This window comes from Trichomycterus rosablanca, chromosome 12 (genome assembly GCF_030014385.1).
Source record: "Trichomycterus rosablanca isolate fTriRos1 chromosome 12, fTriRos1.hap1, whole genome shotgun sequence".
NCBI classification, from domain to species: Eukaryota; Metazoa; Chordata; class Actinopteri; order Siluriformes; family Trichomycteridae; genus Trichomycterus; species Trichomycterus rosablanca.
This window is the reverse complement of record NC_085999.1, coordinates 35,027,030-35,053,579: the sequence shown is the minus strand read 5'-3', so window position 1 is coordinate 35,053,579 and position 26,550 is coordinate 35,027,030. Positions and strand designations below refer to the sequence as shown.

The window sequence follows — 26,550 nt, the reverse complement described above, 5'->3', positions numbered from 1 at the left end:
GAGAACATACCAAAACTCCTCAAAGACAGTGACCAGAGGCAAGGAATAACCCATATTCGGGCATTTTGCCCAATGAATGAGACCCTGAACGGGATAAAGCAGTGGTAAAACAGCCAATGAATGAGTGTCTGAATGAAAATCTAAACCTGCTGGGTTTAAAATATAGACAGCAACTAAGATGATTAATTTATATTTATTTAGATTTATTGATGACAAAAGTTGTATAATATAATTTTACTTTGTGATATTTAACCCAAGTTGCTAGGAGACATTTTTCACAGGTGGTCAGATATTGTGTTAGTGTTTTAATGTGTGTGTAAGTGTGTGTATGTGTGAGTGTGTGTGTTTGTATGTGTATGTGTGGAATGCACACAAATTCCCACAGACATACTTCTTAGTCAGAAGAGCGGCTGTTGTTCCAGCTGAAAGGATCACATAGAGGTCACTATTTTAATACCCTTTGTTTTTGGAATGGGATGTCCAAAAAGCTCATTGTCGGGTGTCCAAATACTTTTGGCCATCCAGTGCATCATACATTATTGATGCATGAAAATAAAGTAAAAAAGATCAAGTACATGCACTTTGGCTGGACCAGTGCCTGATCCATTAATCGGGTCCAGCAGGTTTTGTGTTGGAGTGATGTTTGTGTGGGCAGCGTCTGGGTTGACCTCGCTTATCCATGAGCTAAACACAAGATGTCCATGTACTTTGTTTCACTCCTTTTTATTTCTCTTGATTAAAAATGCAAACAGCATGCGGGTATAAATTCTGCTTTACAGCCAGGACCATATGCTCAGCTCGAACTGCGTGCCAAAGCTTGGATTAGGCTACTGAGAGCCGTTTCCATGCTCTGCCTTATTTATTTATTTATGTACAGACTTATCTACATGCAAACTCTTTTTCCCTTCTGCAGTGACTGAGAGAAAAGGTCACGTTCTGTCCATCCTGAAGGAGTGCAGTCTCCACCAATACGATGGGTATGTCTTTCTTTATTTCTTTTTTTCTTTCTTATTAATTTAATTTAGTCTTTAATCTTATTAATTTTTAGTCTTTAAACGTAATAATTATTTGCATCTCAGTACAGTCCATATATCCTCCATACGTCTGAGGTCAAACCCTGGGAAGGCCACTAAATTTAGTCTGATTCAGCTATTTCAGGGCCAGTTGTGCTTTGAGGTTGTACAATTAATAAACTTATTTATTTATTTATTTATTTATTTTTTTTTTGCTGTCTATAATGCACCAGTTCCAGTAGTAGCAAAACATCACCAGAACATAATACTACCACCAGCATGCCAGACAGTAGGTACAGTGTTGTTAGCATTAAAAACCCTCACCTTTTCTCTGTTTTATCTGAACTCTGATCTCATTTTTATATTGGCTGTAAACAAATTTCCCATCATCATGATGTTTGGCTCTTTCCTCCCAACCTTGACAAATAGACCACTGTTCCATGTACTTTGTACTTACAAACAATTGCTTGTACATATGATCTTGGGAAGTTGCTTAGAAATGACTCCAAGTGACTGATTAATACAAATGTATAATCTGATTTCAGACGTTGTCATGCTGTGCAGTTAATGTCCAGAATCAGACAGATTACAAATTCTAGTTTGGTCTGCTGCTTTAGTTTAGTTTCTCGGTTTAATGTGGCAATCAAGTCAGCATGAAATGACAAAGCACAAGTGTCCATCTCTGTGCCTGACATGTACCCTTCAAACCCTAAATAAAACAATGCAACTGACAGAGAGACAGGTGGACAGAAAATAAAGAAAATGGTCGCTGACTTATAACTGACATGATACATTTTCATCTCTGAAGTGGACAATTAGCCTTCCATAAATGAAGCAATGTACAAGATACAAGTACAAGTACAAAAGAAAAAAGAAAGACAGAGAGACCAACAGACAGTAGGAAAGGAGCAGTGACCTTTTCTGAGCAAGTGATTAAAGCCGCAGGGCTCGTCCGTTTCTCTCCAGGTCTCTGTCATGCCGTTAGTGTGGGTCTCTGTGGGGCCGAAGAGGCAGGTGGATCTTTAATTACTAAAATAATTGATAGTGCTCAGTGTTTAGAGAGAGAATTACTCCCCTGTATACTTCACTGGACTTCCCAGTTTTTTTTGAGAATGGGGTTGTATTTTTCTGTATATTTAAAAATGCTCATCCATTAGGTCTTGTCACTTGGCCTCCAGCTAGCTAGCGTGGGTGTGTGTAGTTAAGAGGGGGGTGCTAAGTCTGGCACCGTGTTTTTTGATTAAAATCGCAGCATGCAGTTCAGCCAAAAGACAAAAGGACAAGGACAAGCTCAGTGTACTGGAATGGATCTGAGAGTTGCTGCTCATGTTCTAGAGCAGTTAAACATTTGGTATATAAGCGTATATCAGCTTTTGGTAATTTAAGGTGGACCACCTACATTTGTGAGTTGAGTTTTCAGCCACTTCTGTTATTATTTAACATATTTCTATTGTAAAGTGTTTTCTTTACTCACACACATTAACTTTATACCTAAAAATATTAACAAACATGACATATTTATTAGCCTAAACAAAGACTTAGATTGCATTGTTCCAATTTGTGTAAACTCAATTTCCTGTGCTTTCGTAACAACAGCCACACTTCTGAGAGGGCTTCCCACAAGATGTTGAAGTGTGCCTGTGGAAATTTGTGCCTGTTTAGTCAAAAGAGCATTTGTATGGCTGGGCACTGATGTTGGTCAATAAAGCCTCAGTTGATGTTCCAGTACGTTCCAGAGCTGTTCAGCAGGGTTGAGGTCAGGGCTTTGTGCAGGACACTTAAGTTTCTTTAAACTGAGCTTTTCTTCACGTATTTATAGAGCTTGTTTTGTGCACAGGGGTTCAGTCATTCTGGAACAGAAAAAGGGCCTTCCCTAAACTGTTGTTAAAAGTTGAAAGCATAACATTTTCATTATATAAATAACATTATATAAATAATCAATAAAGATTGATTGTTGTGCCTGAAACACAGAAATTAAAACATTAGAAAGGATGTCCCAATACTTTGTCCATGTAGTGCCATATAGACAAAAGTATGTGGACACCAGATGATCTTGCTGGACATCCAATTCCAAAACTATTCATTAATGTAGCGCCCCTCTACTCCACCCCCACAGTTTGCTGCTACATCATTATCCACTCTTTTAGAAAGACTGCCCAGTGGATTTTGTAATATGTCTGTGAAGATCTGTGCCCAATGAAAAGAGCACTTGTGAGGTCGGTCACTGATGATGGATGAGAAGGTCTTTATGGACCCTACTTTGTGCTCAGGGGGACAGTTGTGATGAAACAGGAAGCGGTCTATCCCCACCTTGTCCCAAAACTTCTGAACTTAATCGTTAGGAGGGGTGTCTAAATACTTTTGGCCATATCTCATTTCAGAATCTTTATTCTAGAATGAAAGATGTGCTAGTGTAAAGTTCTAGCAAATTATGGGGTTTGTTATACAGAAAAACATGAAACCAGGCATGACGACCATGAACCAGGACTGACCAACACGGACATGCTCCCTCACACACCAGTGCATCACACTATGGAACACACAAGCACCAGTGTTCCCTGTTAGTGGTTTTACTGGTGGTTGATGGAGTGAGCTGGCGTTTATTCATCCTTGGTACAGGATTTCTCAGTGTGTGATGGTGAGTGAGTGTTCTGGGATTAAGTTAGAGCTCCTGCAGCTCTGGCCTTGACTGCCAATCAAGCTGAGGGACAGATGGATCAGGTGAAGCAAAGGGCCAACTCGTGATCTACTGTTCCAAAAGCCTTTAGCTTCTGCTCTTCCTCAGGATCCTCATCCTCACCTTGCTTCCTCTCAGCAGGCTTTTTCAAACATTAACAAGAGCATTACAAGCATAGATGTTTTTTTATTGCTTATTAAACTAATCTGATTTATTGTTGATATGGTTTACATACATCTAATGGGGCACTTGGTGATTCTCTTTAATTTAATTTAATTTTTATGTTTTATCCTGGTCAGGGTCGCTGCGTGTCCAGTTTCCCCAGAATCACTGGGTGAAATACAGTAACACACCACAGACATATAGACGCCCGACCGGGAGGATTCGAACCCTGAATACCATCAGTAGTGAGCCAGTGTCATTTACGGCCTCACCACCCTGCAACTATTCTTATTCTGTGATTAAATGGTGCACATACTTCACTGTCCAATTTTTTGTAATACACAAAAGTGGGTAGCACTGTCGCCTCACAGCATAAAGGTCCTGGGTTTGATCCCCAGATGGGGCTCTCTGTGTGAAGTTTACATGTTCTTCCTGTGTCTGCGTGGGTTTCCTCCGGGAGCTCTGGGTTCCTTCCACGGTCCAAAGACGTGCTAGTGAGGTGAATTGGAGATACAAAATTGTCCACGACTGTGTTTGACATTAAAAACTTGAACAGATGAATCTTGTGTGACATGGAATAGTGGTGTCCTGCCAAGGTTGGGGAAAAAACCCCAAAACCTTGTATTCGAAAAGTAAAGTTTTCTGACTTTCCAAATGTAATAAGAGAGGCACCAAAAGAATGAATCATAACCTGAAACTCTGTCCACAGTCAAGTAAGCTTTACATTGCAATGGACTTCTGGTCTGCTTCAGAATAAAGAAAGATTATCTTGCTCCATAATCGTAACTTCCAAACTTGACTACAGTTTATTGCTAATAGCAAAAAATAAACTCAGCAGTCAACATCAGATTTGCTCGATCCTGGAGTTTTGCTCACAAGTTTTCATGGCTCAGAATTGCTCGGCAGCATTTCTATTCGAACATGCCACTGGATTTGGCAGGCGACGCTTGATTTTAGGTCTCATGGAATTTTGTCACAGAAAGTGTTGGAAGATTTTACCGTGCGCTGCAGTGTGAGAATCCGTCTCAAGCTCAGGAAACATCGCAGCGGGTTTGCAGTTATCCAAGGTGTCTGATTAAAGAGGAAAAAAAATCAGAGCTGCCATCAACACGTCGCTAAAGGTTCAGAGAGGAAAAAAAGCTCTCATTGTTTTATTTTTTATCCCCAGCATTTTTCTGGAGAGGAAATGTTTCATTGCGCTTTACAGACAGACGCTCTCTCACATCCCCCGCCTCAACTCACCCACCCACACACACATTATCTCTCCATCCTCACAAGCTTAATTAACCTCCGAAGAATTAAGTTTGAAAAGGTAACATCGCACATTTTTCATTAATAGATCATAACTCATTAATTATGGCGGTAATCTCGCTGTTCTGACCTGTCTAATGAAACGGTGCTATTTCGGATGCAGCTCTCTCAAGGTCGTGGGCGCGAGACGTACACACCGTCGCCCTGCATTCACACGCACGTGTGTGAGTGTTTGCAAGGCACAATGGGCAGGTTTAAAAGGTGTCGCTTATGCCACCGTGCCAGTCATCATGCTCGCACATTAATGTTAATGATCATCACCTCAAAGCAAAATGCCGCATTCATACCCAGAACCTCCAGCGACCCCCTTCCAGCCGAGATCTCATTATCCAGCGGAAACGACATAAAATTAGGAAAATACAATAAACCCAGCATGCCACCAGCTTTCAGAGGTGGATAATTTAGTACTCACAGGTATAGAATAGCTCTACACTGCATGGCCAAAAGTACGTGGACACCAGTAGTTATAACAGGTGTATAAAAATCAATTATTATTTTTATGTTGTACCACTGCTTTATCACCATCTGGTCCAGCACACCCTGGACAGGACTCCTGGACAGTCCATTGCAGGGCCTCGGCCATCTCCCTGCAGACATAGCCAACCCTTTTTGTATTTAGACACCCTACTGGCCGATAGCACCGCTGCGGTGCCCTGAACCCTGGATCCCAGCAGCATCAGGCTAGCGTATTTTACCGCTGAACCACTCGAGCACTCAAAATCAGTTATATAAATTATATATTATGCTTACAGATTTTGGGAAGCCCCATACCTGTGCACAAAGCAAGGTCAATAAACACAATAAACACATGGTTATGCCTAGTTCACACTACACGGTTTTTGCCCTGATTTTCGCTTGGTGACTGGTCGGCGCCAGATTTCCCGGCTCGGGAGCAACTCGGCATTTGCTCGGCGATCGAAACTCGGCTCTCAATCGCTATGTGTGAACTACTCAACAACTCGATCCGACAAGTGATATCTAGCATGCCAGATATCTGGATCTGAGTTGCCCGACTGGCAATGAGTGCTATGTCGAACAGCCAATGAGAACGCAAGATACGGGGTGAGGGGAAACGCAGGGGAGGAGTTATAAAAAGGTGGGACGGGGCATAATATAGTTTCTATCAGAATACATCGGCATATACACAAGTTTTACAGTATTTCTGACCTTATCGTTCTCTACAAAACACCAACACTGCATTGCAAAAAATTATTATTAACCTCCAACTCACTATAGAACAGTCCATGCTGTTCACGTAGCCAAATCCACTCAGATTCATTTATTTTTCTCTTTGCTTATACGCTGCATATCAGCACACAAACTTTGATCGCTCGCTTATTGTTGAGGTGCATTTTTGGATGTAGTATCATTAAACCCCTCATCTATTCTTGCGTTTGTTTTCGTGACAAAACGTAGTTTGGGAGACCAGAGAAGCTCGCCTGCGATTCCAGTTGGTGATAGATGGTGTAGTGTGAAACCCCCTATCACCGATCAGTTGTGTAGTGTGAACTGTACAGCGACCTGACGACTTGGAAAGTCATGTAGTGTGAACTTGGCATTAGGTGTGATGGAACTCCAGTGACCTGCACACAGGACTGACCTTAACTCCACAGTGCCCGACCTCGCAAATGCTTTTTTGATTGAGTGGTTACAAATTCACACAGAGACATTTTGTTTGAGAGGAGTGGATACTATTATATTATATACTGTTATACACGATGGACAAAAGTATTGGGGTGAGGGGTGCTGGGATGGCCGAAAAGCCTAGCTATTGTGCTTGTCCCAAGCCCAGATAAAGTAAGGAGGGTTGCATCAGGAACAACTGTGCCAGATCAGGCATGCACATCAGAATGATCCATGGTGGTGACCCCCCTTATTTATTGACTTAATATTATTTTTATTAATTTTACATTTTTGATCCATTATGAAAGAAGCTCTGGCTGTAGCAGTGTGTCTACTGATAATTTATAAATAATTAATGAGTGTAGCAGCTCTGTCACTCAGGAGACTAAATGAGATGGTGTTAATGTCTTCAACATTTGTGTGCCAGTCTATCACAGGGCTTTAGCCACCTACCCTCAGACACAGCCAATCATGTCTGTGTAGACGTCTGGCCATCAGTAGCACTGCTGGGATTCAAACCCATATCAGCAATGGTGGGCTGTCATAAAAGACAGATTCGTAATTTAATTTGTTATGGAATAAACAACATTTTACAACACCCGTATTACCTTTTTTTATTTTTGCCTTCCTTGTCGAGTTGTTTCCAATTTCTAACTGCAATTTTTTCAGATGCTTGCACCACCTCTGCCCTGACCAGGAAGAGCTACTGACTTGCATGTGCCCCTTCCTTCATGCATATTGTGTATAAACATAATTACCGTCTTAAATTGACGTGTAATTACAGGCAGTCATGTAACGTATGGTTGAAGTTATTTCAGATTCTCACTTTCTTTGTCTCTTTCTCTCTCTCTCTGTCAGTGTGGTGTGTGTAGGTGGGGATGGCTCAGTAGCTGAAGTCGCTCACGGTTTGTTACTTCGAGCACAGACGGAAGCTAAGAGGGACACACACTCCGATTTCAAGCCTGTCCCAGCACCACTTCCTCTGGGTGTGATCCCAGCAGGTAAGGGTCACTTTCTGTTCCCTCTAAAAACAAACACCAAATGAGACTTATTTTCCTGCAATTTTTGGCAAAGAGCCTTCCCCAAACTGTTGCCACAGAATTGGAAGCATAAATGTACATTGTCTACATTCATATAGTGGAACCTTCACCAAAATCTTTTTACATGAGCTGCAGTTTGAAAGGAGGCCCGTGTTACCCATCACCCCCCTGGTTTGGTAGATGTCTTGAAATACAGACACTCAGTGGGCAGCAATTTACAAGAGCTAAATTGTGAGAAAAATGGAACAGCACAGGAACATCGGTAGTAAACCTGTATAATGAGCACTCACTGAAATCCCACTGAACATTCACTGAAATTTTCAATCATTCACAGGTTTCTATTGCTCGCTAATTACCCAGAGTTCCTCTGAACCTTCTTCCACACATTCACCTGTCATTATGATTTAGACTGATCAGGTAGTGAAGCATCTCTGGCAGAAACAAACAGCTTTGCTAATAATGTGTGTGTGTGTGTGTGTGTGTGTGTGTGTGTGATCAGACTGATTTCATCACAGCTAGAACGAAACCACACTGAGGTAATAAAGACTGAGTCTTCCACGTCACTCTCCAGCTCATAGAATCCACGTTTCCATTTACGTACTCAAACACGCACTGCATACTGACATAAACGTAAAATGGGTCTGTGTGGCACTGCCACAGGCTGCTTTTCAGCTGGTCAACTAGTAACATTATGTCCCGCTAAAGCTGCTTCATGGAACTTTAAGGGTCAACTGCGCTGACAACTGAATACTGAACCATGTAGTGTGTACAAATCATCTGTCTGTTTGCAGCAGTTTCAACCTGTCTCTGTTAGCACAAAAACTGTTCAACGACAAATCAGTTGATTGTTTTTTTTATGTATGTGCAGTCATACACAGCTCTAATATCATTATGTGCAATGTCAGTTTTATCTGAAGTGGTATAAAGCAGACACACATTAGACTCTGGACCAATGGAAACATGTTCAGCTTCTAGCAGCAGATCTGATCAGCATAAACACCTCAGTGACTTTGATAAGGACCAAATCTAACAACTGGTAGCTACTGGTTTGAGAAGGGTCAAACTTTGAACTGCCAGCAGGTTGTTGGGCAGCCAGGACTGATTGGTTGATTAATGCCAGGGGACATGAGGGCTACGGTGTCTGGTACGGACCAACAGAAGATCTGCTGTGGCTCCAATTGCACATTATTTTATTCCTGGTGATGATGTGAAGGTGTCCCAACACACTGTGCATCACAGCCTTCTATGTATGGGACTGCATAGTCGCAGGCCAGTCAAAGTGCCCATGCTAACTCCTGTCCAGTGTCGAAAGCACCAATAGTCTGAAAAATGGAAGGTTGACTGGTCCACTAAGTCATGTTTTCAAGATCATATGGCAGAGCTGCATTGGGATGCAATGTAAGATGATTTAACTTATTATGTACAGAAGCTGAAGGATCGACTGCTAATGTTCTGGTACCAGATACCACAGGAGTCCTTCAGGATGTCTGAAGATTGCAGCTCATCATTGTAATTGAACCACCAGTTCTGTAAGTCCTGCAAGTTACATTATGTTGGGCTTGTGATGAGGCACCCACATGACAGTATTGAAGATGGTGTTATGACAGAACTTGTAAAAGGACTCAGAAGACGAGGAAGACCAAGAATAAACTGGATTGTCAACATCACAACGTGGGTTGCATTATCAGGGGCTCATCTGTTACAAGCGACATGAGACCGGGAGCATCGCAGAACACTGACCCCAACAACGATTGGTACTTTTTTCTCAGTAACAGACCATGGTGGGCCTGGGTTGAACTCTGGGTGGTCCACACCTTTCTTTAATATGATACTATACTGCACGACTTCTAGACAACAGAGTACACATCTAATATATAATCTCCTCTATATAACCGAGTCATAATCATGTTCCAACAAAACCCCCACATTATTTTCCCCACGCTAGATGAACACATAAAACGACTCTTGCGGCCCAATTAAGGGCTGCGTCTCATATACGCCGCTCCCTATGTAGCCCATAATGCGTAAAGCACAGGCTTCTAATTAATTCGCTGGCTCCTAAGGGTTTCCGCGGGACTGTTAATTTCTTTGATATTCCAGGCAAAGAACCAACAATTTTTTGACGAGGCTCTAAGACATGCTTGACTAGCGAGTCGTTACGTGGCGTTCATCTGCGCGGATGGGGGGGAGACATTAACAGCCTTATGAATATTCATGCCGTCTGCTTAATTAAGTTAATTGTTCTGCAGAAGTGCTCGCACTTCCAAGGACATTTTTTTTCTCCTCCTCTCACTTCACCCTCCCTCTCGACTCACTCTCTCTTTCTCTCTTTTTCACTTTCTGTCTGTCTTGCTCTCTCACTTACAAACCCCCCACTTTTCCCACCGCTCCGGAATGGGGACTGATAATATATGGACGCAGTTGTGATGTTGGCACAGGCTTGAGCGATGTTATTTATTTCGTTCTTTCTTTCAGAAAGATGAAATATGGAACTACAGCACGCGACGCTTACACAAAGCACTTCACCAGACAACAATAGCACAAAAACAATCGCGTAGTGCGCGGCTAGTAATAGACGCCATTGTTTTCCTCTGTGGAGTACTGATGATCTCAGGTGGACACTGAGCAGCAATAAGTGCACGGAACAATGACACTCTTTTACAAAATGATTGTTTTGGTATTTAGATCATGTAACATCAGCTGCAGTGAAGTTGTGAAGAGAGTTGGAGACAAAAAGATGAGCATCAATGCCAGTCAGTTAGAAATACGTAATTACTGTGTTAAGGTACATTTTTGGGTATTTCTAATATTTTTGGCAACTTTACTCTTCACTTTACAACAATGAAAATAGTTACTTAGTAAATTCATACAGAATATTATTTTCTCTAAGGAGATAAACAACAATGCTAAACACAATCCACCTAACAGAATGCACTGCTTACATTTACATTTTCAGCATTTAGCAGACGCTTTTATCCAAAGCGACTAACAATTATGACTGAACACGATTTTGAGCAAATGAGGGTTAAGGGCCTTGCTCAGGGACCCAACAGTGGAAACTTGGTTGTGGCGGGGCTTGAACCGGCAACCTCCTGATTACTAGTCCAGTACCTTAACCACTGAGCTACCACTTCTCAATACTACTTAGTGTTCTTCTACGTGTTTGGTACTATTTGAATACACTTCTAAATGATTCAGTCTGGGACATCGTCTACAGAAACACTGGGTGCAAGGCCCAGGACCGGGCACCAATCCATCTCAGGCAGGGCTTCAGCCAAACTGTTTAACTGACCCAAAGTCATAGCCGCCCAGCCAGCAGATAGCACCAAGTTTCCTGACATTTGCTAGGGACAGCGTAGGCTTCAGTCACTGAGGGATGAATATTGTTTTTTTTTTCTTCTGGGTGAGCATGATGGCTGTGACATCCCTTACTCAGACCTACATTTGTCTATTTGTATTTTGCCTCTCTAGTTTAGGCTGTAGATTTTATGTGATTTCCTTTTGTTTTTAGTTTCCGTTATTTTAGTTATCATATTTTTTATTTTGTTTCTGACTCTTTAGCCACAGTATTATTCTACCTCAGTTAAGAAGAATAAGAATGCCTTTATTTGTCATATATGCATATATATGTCGAAATATCTGTTGGGAGAGCATTAGACTGAAGATCTAAAGGTCGCTGGTTTGATCCTGGGTTTCGGCTATAAACAGGCTGTTGGACAGTAGACTAGTGGGTAGAGCTTTGGGCTATCAACTAAAAGGCTGAGAGTTCAAATCCCAGCTCTGCTGTGCAGCCGCTGTTGGGCCCTTGAGCAAGGCCCTTAACCCTCTCAGCTCCAGGGGCGCTGTACAATGGCTGACCCTGCGCTCTGTCCCCAGCTTCCTAACACGCCGGATATGTGAAGAAAGAATTTTGTTGTACTGTACACCTGTATATGAATATATGACAAATAAAGGCCTTCTATACACAGATGTACATTACAATGAAATTCTTTTTTTGCATATCCCAGCTTGTTAGGAAGTGCAGGGTCAGAGTGCAGGGTCAGCCATTGTACGGCGCCCCTGGAGAAGAGAGGGTTAAGGGTCTTGCTCAAGCGCCCAATAGTGGCTGCATAGCAGAAACTGGATTTGAACCAACAATCTTCCGATTGATAGCCCAAAGCTCTACCCACTAAGCTGCCACTGTCACTGGTATCCTGCATTTCGGTCCATTACCTCACTAGTTTGGTTTTATCTGACTAGTCTGTTACAATATTCTTTAAAATGCCAGTAGCTTTTTCAGTATTGTATATGTTCTTACTGCTGCTCTTACTTATTCCATCACCTTCCAGTGTTGGGTTCCCACACAGAGTCGTATCACGTATGGAAAGCCACACTAGGCCTCACAGACCAGTAAGTGGGATGTCGCAGTGACAGCGGGAAGAGACTCTGTCTGACCTTCCCTCCTTCAAAGACGGTCAATTATGTGTGTGTGGATGTTCGACCAGGTCGGTGGTTCTGCAGAGGTTTGAACTCATGAGTTTAAATACACTGTAGTGATGTGTTAGCATGTTAGACCGCTGCACCACCCGAGCACCCTTAGATTGGATGGATGAATATTTGATACTAAATGTAATGTTTATACTTGTGAAAATTCCCCGAGCAATACATGGTCACTATAGATGATGATCAAATGAGCTTATCTGACCCCTTTAATCTGATCAAACAGAAAACCGCATCACCAAACCAAGCATCTCCTAACCTGATGAGCTGAGGCTGCTCTACACAAACACACTCACTCCTACACACCTGTTCTCACTCATTCATACGCACACAGATACGGAGCTGCTCCACTGATAGCATTAGCTGATAACACTTTAAATGAAAGCTCTGTAACAGACTGCATGTCCTGTAATGATTAACCTCACCTCAGTGCTCGTGCATCCGCACCGACAGACCGGAGGAAATTGTGTGTTTGAGCTCAACTGATTGCCAGGTGCAGCAGCACCAAAACACTCCACCGAAACGTGGACAACACTGGTGTGACGTTTATCTGTACAAATGACTATTTACACACATTAATCTCACTGTCACACCGTCGTACATGCCAGTCACGTCACATTTATTACAACATACATGCACAACAAGCTGTATTATACACTAATTAGCTAAATATATATAGACATCTCTTCTAAAGATTGAGCTTAGGTGTTTCAGCCACACCCACTGCTAACGGGTGTATATAGTCAACTTTATAATAAAAGGGGATTTCAATTTTGTGGGAACAGTTTTTGAAAGGTCATTTCCTGTTCCAGCATGGCTGTGAGGTCAATAAAGGCATGGTTTGACAAGTTTGGTGTAACTGAACTCCAGTGGCCTGCACAGAGCCCTGACCTTAACCCTATTGAACACTTTTTGGATGAATTTCCCAGATCAGGCCTCGGCTTTGGCCTCAGCCACCCACCTCCCAAAGACATAGCCAATTATGTCTGTATGTAGATTCCCGGCCTGGGGAGTTGAACTATGGATCGAGAGAAAATAAATCACAGAATGTTGAATTATTTGGCACTGAAGAGCAAGCAAATACATAAGTGTAAGTGGTCAAGATGGTCAGATGTCATATGTATTCTATTAAGCACATGGTCACTAAAATAGGGCCCTGTGGGGTCCCATCTTTTGTTTAAAGTCCAGCAGTTTGTAGCACATGGGTAAACGATGTAGCTGTTCCACACCGAAACAGAGCTGATTACAGACTGTTTTACCACTGCTTTATCCTGGTCAGGGTCACAGTGGGTCTGATTCATTGGGCGTAGGGCAGGAAACAGCCCGTACAGGTCACCAGTCCAGGCCAGGGCAAACCAACACACAACCACACACAACCACTAACACTTGGGGCAGTTTTAACTAGCTCCAGTTGACCTGACTGCATGTCATGGACTTGTGGGAGGAAAACTGGAGCTTCTGGCGGAAACCAACGCAGACACAGTAAGAACATGCAAACTCAGCACTAAATGGACCCTTGCCGTTCAGCTGGGGAACCGAACCCAGGTCCTTCTTGCTGTGAGACAACAGTGCTACCCACTGCACCACCGTGCCACCCTAGACTTCTCTGTGTATTTACATGTGAGCACAGCTCTGATTTTTTCATTTGTGTTCATCAGGTTCTGCTGATGTGGTCGCCTGTTCTGTTCATGGCATCAGACACCCAGTAACTGCAGCGCTGCACATCATCATGGGTATGAAGCTTCACTCATGTTTACATCATTACTTAATAACACAAAAGCACTTTATTGCACAATAGCCCAAAAACAATTGCAACATAGTGTGGCTAGTAATAAAAACGCCATTTAAATAATAAAGACGCTGTTTATTCCAGAAACATTGGGCATATGGCAGAATTACACCAGACACAATTAGTACAGGTGGGCATGCATTACGACATCACATATAAGGGCAGTTTAAGCTAGAGAATAAAATAACCTGAATAAAATTCATACATCTGTTTATCAACCTGCCTGTTTACCTTTTTGTCATGAGTACGTTGTGATGGGTTCAAATATTTTTTTGTAAACACTTGCACATGAGAAAAGTGACCTGGACCCAGACAGAACATGCCAAACTCCTCAAATAGAGTTACTTTGATCTCCAGTAGTGTGTTTCTTAATCATGGTTTCCCCATCTGTCTCTCTGTTGTATCAGATCGTGAGACCCTCTGTGATGTGCTGTTTAATTAGAGCAAGCAGCCTGTTGTTTCAGGGCTAATTTAAGTGTGTGTGTGTGTGTGAAGCACTTTAGTAATAGCAATGGTGTTAAACAGGTCTCATGAAAGATGAGTGTAACCCATGAGGGGACAGGGAAGTGCCAGTCTGCCAGTCCCACATTAAATGGTCTCCTACATTTTGATCTTCAAGACCAAGGACTTAGGTTAGTGTGTGTGTGTGTGTGTGTGTGTGTGTGTTTGTGTTTGACATTATCATGAATACGTCTGGTCCATTGTGCTGTCTGTACAATTCCTCTTGGGCTTAGTCTAACAGACAAGCAGATTTGGCTTGTGTCAGGGGATTACACACACACACACACACACACACACCAATCAAGTCTTTGGTCTTGAAGATCGAGACGTGGGAGACAGTTTAACGTGGGGCTGGCACAGCTCTGTCCTCTCATGGGTTACACTCATTTCATGAGACGTGTTTAAGCAGGCAGCGCAAAAAATCTAGGAATCTTGGATGCTCAGTAGTCACAGCAGCAGCGTAAGAATTGAAATTGGAATGGGTATTGGTTATGACTAAATATAGAAAGTCATACTTAAACAAAAAGGGCCTTTCCCAGATGGTTGCCACAAAGTTGAAAGCGTATAATTGATTTGTACACCTGTTAGCAATGAGTGTGGCTAAAAAACATACCCAATAATTAGTAGAGGTGTCCACATACTTTTGGTCATGTAGTATGTGTATATAAAACGCATCATAAGGAAAATAGAAATTGGATTAGTCAGGTAGTCTTTTCAAAGCTGGTCTCGTTGCTCTGTTAGTGGTGCTGTGTTTAGTGTAGAAAATGAAGAAGAAGATACCTGATTGGTTGTTCGTTGGTAAAAAGCTCTCCAGGTTTTTTTTGTGAACCTCCTTGGCTGTGTGATGAGATGATTAACCTGATACTGACCCTCTGATGGCTGGAAAGTACATCCCGTCATTAACTCCTCAGGCTGAAGATGTGGTCCATATGGTGGTGGAACTCATCTCGTTTGGAGCTTGGATATGATAAAGAGTGGGTGCTACATGTTCCTTTGTTAATGCTAATTGAGATTGGCACAGGCGCATGAATCCTTCTCCAGACCTGGATTTCAGGACGAGCGGTTCTCATCACGTCTGGAGGATTCACACCGGCTGCCACAAAATCCGCCTCACTTTACAGGTCACCCTACTCAAAACACCTCAGAACCTGTTGACATCAAATAATTTAGGGGTCGTCACAGCCTGATTTGGCACAGATTTTGCACCAAATGCTCTTCCTGAAAAACCATCCTTGTTTTATCCGGGCATGTGACCTGCACAGAGAGCACATTGACAGGAGCACCTTTCATTAGCTGGGCTGTTTCAACCATACCCCCATAGTCACTCATGTCTGTGTAATTATACTGATGAACTTGGAACCTGAAGTTGCTTAGAAATGGTTCAAGGAGGGCACCCACGTAGTGCAGCAGGATAGCTGACAGATGATAGATAGATAGATACTTTATTGATCCCGAAGGAAATTAAAGATCACGTGGATGTCTGGGTACGTGTGCGTTGCTTACCTGGGGAACACATGGCACCAGGATGCACTATGGGAAGAAGGCAAGCCGGCGGAGGCAGTGTAATCCTTTGGGCAACATTCTGCTGGGAAACCTTGGGTCCTGCCATCCATGTGGATGTTACTTTGACACGTACCACCTACCTAAGCATTGTTGCAGACCATGTACACCCTCTTATGGAGGCAGTATTCCCTGATGGCTGTGATAATCTACTAGCACACCAGCGCCGAGATTCTGAGCTCCCGGGTTCGAACCTCGGCTCTGCTACCGGACGACTGGTTGCCCTCTAGCAGGCACAATTGGCTAATGCCTCCAGCAGACAAAGTGGGAAGGACTGGACTAAGGGGTGGTATTATCAGCGCTGTGTAAGGACCTTGGTTGCCAAGGGAGCCTGTACAGAAAGTGGTGGAGCGCAGAGGTAGGGGCGTGGCTCTCCGTATGTGAAGCTGACCTCACGTGCAAATCTACAGAAGTATGGGTGAATAAGAAGGGATTGGTGGATTTGCGCACATGTCGGAGGAAGTGTGTTTCAGGCGAATATACACCCTTCTTTGACACCGCCAGTGTCCCCAGCAGCAGACTGGCTATGCTAAATTTGGAGAAAATGTGGGTAAAGTGCTTTTAAAAAATAATGGTGCAAGATACCATTTCTGACTTGAAAGTATTTATGATTTAGCTTCTGAGATCTGTCCAGAGCTTTTTAGATCTATTATTTTGATGCTTCAGCTTCAGTGGAGCAGTGGTAAAGTACGCCAGCCCTAGTCGGGCTTTGCATGGACACGTTTGAAGGCAGAATGGCTGAAACAACCCTGCCACTGGGAGTGTGAGCTCAGTGCAGGTCCTAGGCCTGGATAGAAATAGGAGGGTTGTGAAAGGATGGGCATCTGAGCCAAGTCTGGTAGGCAGACCAGATCTGCTGTGGCAACCCCCAGCCAAAAGAGAAAAAAAATTATGCTGCAGTGAAATATTTGCCACATAAATGATGCGCAAAACAAAAGTGGTGGAGAGTGAAATTGAGTTCTTACGTTCCATGTTCAGGTTGAAGATTTTAATGCCTGGATTGTTTTAAAAAGTCTTTTAAAGAGCGCAAAACAAAACCTTGCACAACACCTGACATGGAGGAAGGGGGGGGTATCGCAGTTGCTCATGAAGGGGAGGCGTGATGGAGGGCTTGTTCATTTCTAATTAAGCAATATTTACGCATGTGAATAAGGCCAACTGGCTGGATTTAGAAGAATCTCATGAATAATTCAGAAGCGTGGAGAAAAAAAGAGGGTCAGGCCTAGCCTTGGCCGAAAGGATTGGATCAAGATGCAGCCAATGAAACATCAGATCTGTGCCACACACACACACACACACACACACACACTGGTATGTCCTTTCTCAGCTCAGATATGTCACGTTTGACACTTGATGGATTGATCTGTAGATCACACATGAAACTGGCATGCCTGTCAGCTTTTCCTTGATATCAGTTGCCTTTGTTTTGTTGATGCCATGTTGCTTCAAGCAGATACCGCCAAGGGCATTATTTATAAAAGTATATAGTATATAAAACTATTTTTGACCTGAATGGGAATTTGTGCCCATTCAGTCATAAAAGCATTTGTATGGCTGGGCACTGATGTTGGTCAAAAAAAGCCAAAAAAGTTGATGTTCCAGTTCATTCCAAAGCTGTTCAGTGGGACTGAGGTCAGGGTGAAGCTTTAAACCAAGCTTTTCTTTATGTCTTTATAGACTTTGCTATGTGAACAGTGGCACAGTCATGCTGGAACAGGAATTGGCCTTCTCCAAACTGCTGATGAAGTTAGAAGCATATTATTTCCTTTATATAACTGATTTATTACTGTTAGCAGTTGTTGTGGCTGAAACACATTAATTTAGAAATTAGAAGGGTACATCTGTCCATATAGAGTACTTGCTTGTCATAAATAATGTTGTAAACTAGCATGAAAAGTCTGACTGTAGACTACAAACTGTAAGTATGTTGTTATCTGCGTAACTTGCAGTTTTCAGGAACACTTGCGAGTCTGGCTGTGCAAGTAACAAGTTCCAACTAACAATAGGCTGGATATTAAACTCAAAAATGACCGTAATAAACTGATTTTTTTTCTTCCTGTAGGGATTCAGTTCACTCAGTGGCAAAGATGCTTCTTCTGCTACATGTGTTTATATTTCTGAGAGTCTGTTTTCAGCATTTATGTGTGTGCTATTTGTGTGTGTAGGACACAGGCAGCAGGTGGACATGTGCAGTGTGAGTTCGATGGGTGCGCTGCAGAGGTTCGGGTTCTGTACCATGGTGGGCTTTGGTGGGCGAGTTCTGGCTGCAGCAGAGAAGCTCCACTGGGTTCCACCGTCCCAGAGAAATGAAGTCGCCTTCATCACTGCACTCACGCAGCTCAGGTACACTCAGCAGTTCTGTTTCTCTCACGGTCCTCTGTGTCTGGGTTTGTTCGTTATGGAGCAGAAGTTCTTTTATGTTTCAGTGTGAAGGGTGACAGTTTGGTCATTTATGTAAGTATATGGCTAAAAGTATTTGGACACCTGACCATGAACTTGTTGGACATCCCATTTGAAAAACAAATGGTATCAGCAGAGGAGAATATCAGAATGTTTTTTATTTTAATTATCATTTACTCAGTACCATGTACTGGCCAACAGCACTCTTGTATCTAGTCTCGTCCCCCTCAATTCTTTTAGATTAGAAATGGATCTTGTATTTATTATACTGTTTTTTTATCTACACTGTGTATACTGTATTGTTTTGCACTTGTGTTCTATGTCGCACCCTGGTCCTGGTGAAACATTGTGTAGTTTCAGTATGTACGTGTATATAGCTGAAATGACAATAAAGCCTCTTAAATTCTTGAGTTGGAAGTAGTGCATGACCAGTTGTGCAAAAAAAAATGCCACCATGACACAACCCATCTCATCACTATTTTATTTCTAACTTGTTTTCATCGGCCCTTCTTCTTAACTATCTTTTTTTTTATCTGCACTCCTCTCTCTCTTTTTCTCTGATGATGACCATGAAGGCTTGAAGATTGCGAGATCTCATTTGTAGCCGGCAGCTCTGGCGCATCAGATCAGACCCAGTGAGTTTAAGTTCTCTTCTCAGCTTGCTCTACTTTTCAGTATCACTAAAACCTCATTTTAAGCAACGCACTCGCACTGTTAGATTAGCAATTAGCAATTTGCCTGATGTTAAAAAGCAGAAACATCTAAAGGTCAAACTGAGGATACACACCAGATACACACACGCCACAAGCATGCACTAAACTTGATATTTCTGTTTTGAACAGGAGTCATTCGGTGGAGGATCTGAACGGCATTGGTGAGTGTCACATCTGTTATGGCTACAGTTTGCTTTTAAAGTGTCTCTGAGACAGACATTTCAGTGTTCATTAGAACAGCAAGAAGTTCTTAGCTGTCCGTCAAATCAGAAGGGCAGGTAGTGGGTATTAACCATAGAGCTGTGATCTGTGAAAACACACCTTTTTTTGAAGTAAAAAAAAATCCTTATTGTACACTATATGACCATAAGTATGTGGACACCCTTTCTAATTATTGAGCTAAGGTGTTTTAGCCACACTTGTTACTATCAGGTGTATAAAATCAATTATATGAAACAAATAAATTCATTTTCATCAGTCCAAGTCAGGGTGGCAGTGGGTCCGGTTCCACTGGGAAACATTGTGGACACTGTGGGCGCAAGGCAGGAATATCCTGGACAGGGCACCAATCAATCAATCACAGGGCTTCAACATCCCCCAGAAAAACGCACATACACAAAGACATCATGTATGTTGCTGCTAATTACATGACAACATATATACTTCTTTTTATATGATAAATTTATTATACCTTTTAGCAATTATTGTGTCTGACTTACATTAATTTAATAATGTTGACAATTGTAGCCTAGCAGGTAGGGTACAGGACTAGTAATCAAAAGGTCACTGTTTCAAGCCCCACCACTGTTAGGCTGCCACTATTGGGCCCTTGAACCAGGCCCTTAACCTTCAATTGCTTAGATAGTATACTGTCACAGTATTGTAAGTCGCTTTGGATAAAAGTGTCTGCTAAATGCTGAAAATCTAAAGTAATGTGTATATATGGGCAGGTGCAGCGGTCTGTTACAATAGCCCACCACCATAATTAGCTTCTTCTTCATTTCTTTCACTGCTGTAAGTAACAGAACATCGGCTGAACGTTGGCGGATGCATGAGAATGCTGTGGTGCGTTCCATCAAAAGTTCAAACCTTTTAATTAATGACCATTTGTTGGAGTGTTTGATGGTCTGATCCATCAAAGCATCGCTCTCATTAAAATCAATAGCTTCAGTGCATTTATGATGAATACTAAGAACGTCCATGTGAACACAAACTTGGTAAGAATGATCATGCTTCTCTATGATTGGCTGATACATGTTCACACTTTTATCTCATGTGATTATGTTTGTGTTGTTTCATTCCTGTCTCCAGGAGAGGATGTTGAGTGGCAGGTCTGCACTGGATCTTTTCTCAGCGTGGGCATCATGTCCATCCCATGTTTGTGCTCCGTGGCTCTCAGAGGCCTCGCTCCCTTCACCAGGTTCTTCCACACTATTTCTTTATGAATGTGCATGAGTGCATAACCATGATTAAACAGTAAAGTACATTTCTCAAACTGTTCTCACGAGCAAAGACATTTAAACCTCTTTTGTTGAAGTTTCTGTTCCAGCTGCAGGGTAAAGTTTCCCAATTTAACCTTCCTTTATTTAGACATGGTCAGTTGTGTCTGTAGAGCGCCCAACCAGGCTGATGACACAATGGACACCTAACCCCAGGTCTCAGTATTGCGGTGGTGGGTTTGCAGGCCACCAAGCGCCCCTGTCTTATTGAGTGCTAATTTTCAATGGAAAATTTTTCGTGATGTTGGATGGAAAATAAAAGAACCATTTACATAAAGAGGGTGAATCAGGAGTGACTGGGTCAGTGGATTTGTATCTCAGTAAGCTTGCTGGCTCCATGTTCTCGACACCTGTATGTGTGTATGTGTGTGCATTACAGAGCTGAATCCAACACAACCTGGTAAAACCCAGTAATCCCTTTCAGATCTGAGTCTGGACCCGGTGTTAGCATCAGACAGCTCAGGCTAAAGAAAGCTAAGTGGGCTAATCAGTCTATAAAAGGACTGATTAAAGGAAGTGATGTAGCAGGATTAGCACTCGAGCAGATGTCCACAGGCTCGTATTTAAGGAACTAAAAGAAGACTTGATGTCGACCAGCCTACATATGGAGGCATGAGTGTAGGCTTAAAGCAAAGCTTCCTGATGGACAGATAGTCACGTGTGTTTATTCTTACAGCTCACTTACTGTTAGTGTGAATGGTTTAGTATGAAGAATAAGCTCTGTGATATGAAGAAAAGAGTTTATGGGTTTTATAGAGGTCCATGATTTCTGTTCCCCCACATATCTGTATTAAAATCATATTCAAATGGAGCTTTGGTAAACGCTAACCTGTTTTTCTCTTTTAGGCTAAACAATAACCGCATGGCGCTCATTATGGTAGCAAACACTTCCCGGTCAGAGTTCGTCAAGCACCTGAAACGCTACAGCAGCTCTAAAAACCCGGTGAGTTTATTTACATGTAACACAACAGACAACAGTACAGTCCACTCAACTTACATTTGGTTCACAATAATGACGTCAGCAATCTTCAAATAAGCTTAAGCAGAATTAGTATGTTGTCAAATCTAATTAGCCACTAATGGTGAGATTAGTGTAAAACTCTTTTCAGGCTAAGAAGTGATTAGCCCGTTTCAGACTGGACCCTAAGATAATTCTGATCAGTGCAGACAGACAGACAGACAGACAGACAGACAGACAGACATAGATTCAGGTTCAGGTCAGAATCACATTAAAAGGTGTAATTACAATATGATATAAACAAAATAGTTAATACTAACATGTAAGCTATGGAGCGTGACTCCATCATTGCTAATTTTTACAGCATAAATAGAAGGGAAAAATAAGAGGTTCCACAGCCACTCTCTCAGGACATCACTCAGAGTGGTCATATGTGAGCGGCAGGAGAACAGCAACCCAACATACCTGATCACTGCAGATCTGAATGACCATGAACCCTCAAGCTCTGAGCATTTGTCCAAGTCCTCGTACTGGAGGACTGAAAACCAGCACAGCCAGATGATTTAACATATTCCATCAATCAACAGCAGGTGGAACTACAAAACCACCAGACTGCCCAGACCCCAGACCTTCAGGACCAGGAGCCACACATTCCTGATTTACAAAGACTAATCAAAAACCTGAGTAAATAAGCATGTTTTTAATCTGGACTTAGTGTGGAGTTTGCATGTTCTCCCTGTGTCAACCTGGCTGTTCTTCCAGGTGCTTTGGTTTCTTCCCACAAGTCCAAAGTGTGAATGTGTGCATGTAAATATATGTGTGTGTGTTTGCCCTGTGATGGACTGGTGGACCTGTAGAGAGTGTTTCCTACCTTTCACCCAGTGAAGCAGACCCACCACGATCCTGACCAGAGAACAGCGGTGGTACAATAGACAATGAATTAATTAATGAATAAATTAATGATGGCAGCAGAAACACTTGTTTAAATGATCAGGTTTGGAGAAGAAGAATTCAGAGTATTACATATCACAGCCCAGAAGAACAAACGAGTGTTGATAAAGCTCTGGTGTAGATCATTAAGAAGATACAGACTGAATTCTAGAGTGGGTTTTAATGTTTGGTATTATTTTCTCACTCCTCCTTCTGTTCATTACTGCCTCCTAGTGAAGATAAAACTTACTGCAGCTCAACTGTACACAGTGCACATGAATCTACACAATGCTTCGAAATAAATTAATAAATAAATCATTTTGCTATCTGTTTATCCACACCAAAGAACAGCATATCATATCATTTGCTGATATGTTTTTATTAATAAAATTTTCTGCATTCTCACAGACTTACACTATGTGACCAAAACATGAGCTTGTTGCACATCCCATTAAAAAACAACAACAAATGGTATTAAAACAGACTTACCTCTATGTGATCTTTTTAACTATAACAACAGCCATTTTTTCAGAAGGTTTCTCACAAGCCTTGGAAGTATGTCTGTGGGAATTTGTGCCCATTCAGTCATAAGAGAATTTCTATGGCTTGGTACTGATGAAGGTCAATAAAGCCTCAATCAATGTTGCAGTCCTGTTAAGTTGAGCTGAGGTCAGGGCTCTGTGCAGGACGCTGGGGTTTCTTTAAACCGAGCTTTTCTATTAATATTTGAGTTTATAGTGCTCTTTGTGCACAGAAACGGGCCTTCCCTAAACTGGCTGCAAAATTGGAAGCGTATGATTTTCTTTATATAATTTATTATACCTGTTAGCTATTGTTATGACTGAAAATAGCAGAATGGGATGAAAGCATAGTTTGTTTCAGACCTCAGTTAGTGTATGTACATGTAGAAGTAACTATATAAATTGTGTTTTTGTTCTGTGTCTGGTGCTGTAGTTCAGTTTCTCGTTTGTGGACGTGCAGTCGGTGAGAGAAGTGAAGTTACGTCCACACTCTTGCACTGACAAGGAGAGCATGGATTCTGATTCCAGACACACTTCTGTTATCCCCTCTGAGGCGACTCTCACCTGGAACATTGACGGAGAACTGCTGGAAATCCAGGGGGAAGTGCTCATCAGGTACACACACACACACACACACGATGTAAATGTATGTTTCCAGTTGAACGCCACTACTGCTGAGATCTTGGGTTCAAAACCCCAGCTGTGCTATCAGCTGATCAGGTGTCTGCACAGACATGATTGGCTATGTCATAGAGGATATAAAGTGGGGTGACATACAAACAGTGTCGGTGGCAACCAAAATGATATCACCTGGCACCACAGCGGCAGGAACTTGACAGAGCTTAAAGTTAGCAATAACAAATCCCACCCACTTAGAGGGATATGATTGGTCAGTTTTACTGTAATTAAAAATTGGTCTGCTAGGCCCACTGTACATTTATAACCGGACAATCAATTACCAACTTCTTTTTAGCAACAGCAGAGGCAGAAAAATCTGATAGGGAGACAAAAGGGCTTCTTTATCACTTCACATTCCAACCCAAATAGAATTTATTTTGCTTAGATTTGTATTTGTTTAAATGTTGATTAGTAGATGAAATAAAATGAGAACAGGTCACTTGTTATTCAGTGTCACTTGTTAAAAATTTTATGTGTCTAGTGTTTGGGTCTTGAGGCTTCTTAAATGGTCGTTTGTTATTCCTCTAAAAGTAGCCATCTTATGGAAGTAAATCTGTCTCATCAGATTTTGAAATTTAAAAGCCTTTGAATTTTGATTACTGAACTTTAAGCCTTTGAATTTTGATTACTGAACTTTTTTTGCCTTAGAATTCAACCCACACATTTTACAATAACTCATTTTCACTTTCATTTTTCGATGTTAACAAATTCAAAATCAAAAATTCAAGTTTATAAAATTCAAATAATATATTCAGGTTGCTCAAATTCGATAGGTCAAATTCAGATCACAAAATTCAGATTAAAAAATTCAGACTAAACATCCGGGACACGCAGGATGAGCAATCGATTCCAGAGCCGTAGAGAGAACAGATGCAATTATATGTTATTTTCTATATATAATATTAATATATTATAATATATTATATAATTTGTCTTATTTTTAATATTCTGATTATTATTATTATTTTTATACTTCAAGTTCAAGTTCAAGTTCACTTTATTTATATAGCACATTTAAAAACACAGGGTGTTAACCAAAGTGCTTTACATAGTTCATAATGTATACATCCTGCTCATACATCTCCACTTCTAAAATGTGTCCAATACAAACCAAAAAGCTTTACATTACACAAATCATCACAATCCTACCGCAACTCTAACTGTTTTCAAAGGCAAGAGAATAAAAATATGTTTTAAGCTTAGATTTAAAAGCAGTTAAAGACGATGTTTGTCTCAATTCCAGGGGTAAACTGTTCCAAAGTCTTGGTGCTGCAACTGAAAATGCACGATCTCCTTTTTGTTTTAACCGGACTCGAGGGACTGTCAAAAATGACTGGGAAGAAGACCTTAATGATCTTGGGGCAGTATATGGTACAAGCATATCTGAAATATAAAAGGGAGCCATCCCATTTAAAGCTTTAAATACTTGCTGCAATTATCTTAATAAAATACTTTCTGCTGCACAATCTGAAGTTAATCTGTAGAATAAATGTATTATTTTATCTATGAGGATGTGAAAGGAGAAGAAAACGGGAAATAAATGGTATCGTAGTGTTTTGGGGGCAATTCTGGCCCAGCTGCGCCGGAAGTGGGCCACAATTACAAGGCTAGCTGGGATGGGACAAGCAGCAGTGAATGAAATATTAAACGCTAAATAATAAACATTTGTACAATTTCTGGGTATTTTCAAGTACCTTTACATTTACTGCATCTGCTTTAATGTCAGTTTGGTATATGAAGTGGAAGATTGATGTATAATGACGTGTTATTAGGTCGTTCTTGTTAACACAGTACATTATATTAGCATACATTACATAATGCCATATCATTAAGTAGTACAGACAAGATACAGTACAGAGATTTTATTTTATTTTTTATTTTTTTTACATAAACTATAATCTCCCTTCACTTTCCTGAGGATTCATAATAATAATAATCATTTTGGTTAAACACTGAGCCATGTGGCTGGATTCATAAGGTTTGCCTGCACTGAATGAACAGATTCATAAACACACTACCGTACCTTTAACATTATAGTGCAGGTACATGAAAAAGCATGAATTCATCTCTTATTTCATGAGTGATTAATTCCTACATGTAATACATTAATGAATTCATTATGAATATGCACAAGTTCATTTTGTCTAATGTAAGTGGTGGACAAAGTACACAAACCATGTAGGTCAGTTAAAGTAGAGATAGCCAAGGTAAAATATTACTCCAGTAAAAGTAGTAGTAAAAGTAAAATACTCTTTACCTCCACTTCACTGAGTAAAAGTACTAAAGTATTTACCTTCAAATGTACTTAAGTATGAAAGTAAAAGTATAATGATTTATTATGGCTCTAATGTTTTATGATCATTTCTGTAACAAGACTCTTGATTAATCAACTCATTTAAGGTGAAAAGACTCTAGTGTCATTAATTTAGTTTAACTGACTAAGCTAAATTCAGTTATACCTATTAATTAAGATAAACATGTAACATTTAGTGCTGAGCAAATGCTAAACAATAACAGGATTAAGTATATTAATGACATCAAATTCATTATTTTTTTAAAACAAAGCAACATACAGCTGAAAAAGCTGCTCAGTAGTGGAAATGAACAGAGCTCCACCCGGAGCTGTGCAGAGAAATACACAGCGGCTCTCTATGGGAGTGTCGCTGCTCTGTTCTCTCTACGGCTCTGGAATCGAT

The 26,550-nt window shown here is 41.3% G+C and overlaps 1 protein-coding gene across 3 annotated transcripts in view; it reads left to right on the top strand.

The window, feature by feature from the left end:
- The window catches only part of cerkl (ceramide kinase-like), a 79,810-nt gene that overhangs the window by 44,626 nt on the left and 8,634 nt on the right, over nucleotides 1-26,550 (top strand). For all 3 annotated transcript variants that reach the window (XM_063006129.1, XM_063006128.1, XM_063006127.1), the window contains exons 4-12: nucleotides 914-977; nucleotides 7,645-7,787; nucleotides 13,964-14,038; nucleotides 18,321-18,498; nucleotides 19,131-19,190; nucleotides 19,398-19,429; nucleotides 20,580-20,688; nucleotides 21,614-21,710; nucleotides 23,610-23,791. In XM_063006129.1, coding sequence (XP_062862199.1) covers nucleotides 914-977; nucleotides 7,645-7,787; nucleotides 13,964-14,038; nucleotides 18,321-18,498; nucleotides 19,131-19,190; nucleotides 19,398-19,429; nucleotides 20,580-20,688; nucleotides 21,614-21,710; nucleotides 23,610-23,791 — 940 coding nt within the window. The remainder of the gene's footprint in view (nucleotides 1-913; nucleotides 978-7,644; nucleotides 7,788-13,963; nucleotides 14,039-18,320; nucleotides 18,499-19,130; nucleotides 19,191-19,397; nucleotides 19,430-20,579; nucleotides 20,689-21,613; nucleotides 21,711-23,609; nucleotides 23,792-26,550) is intronic.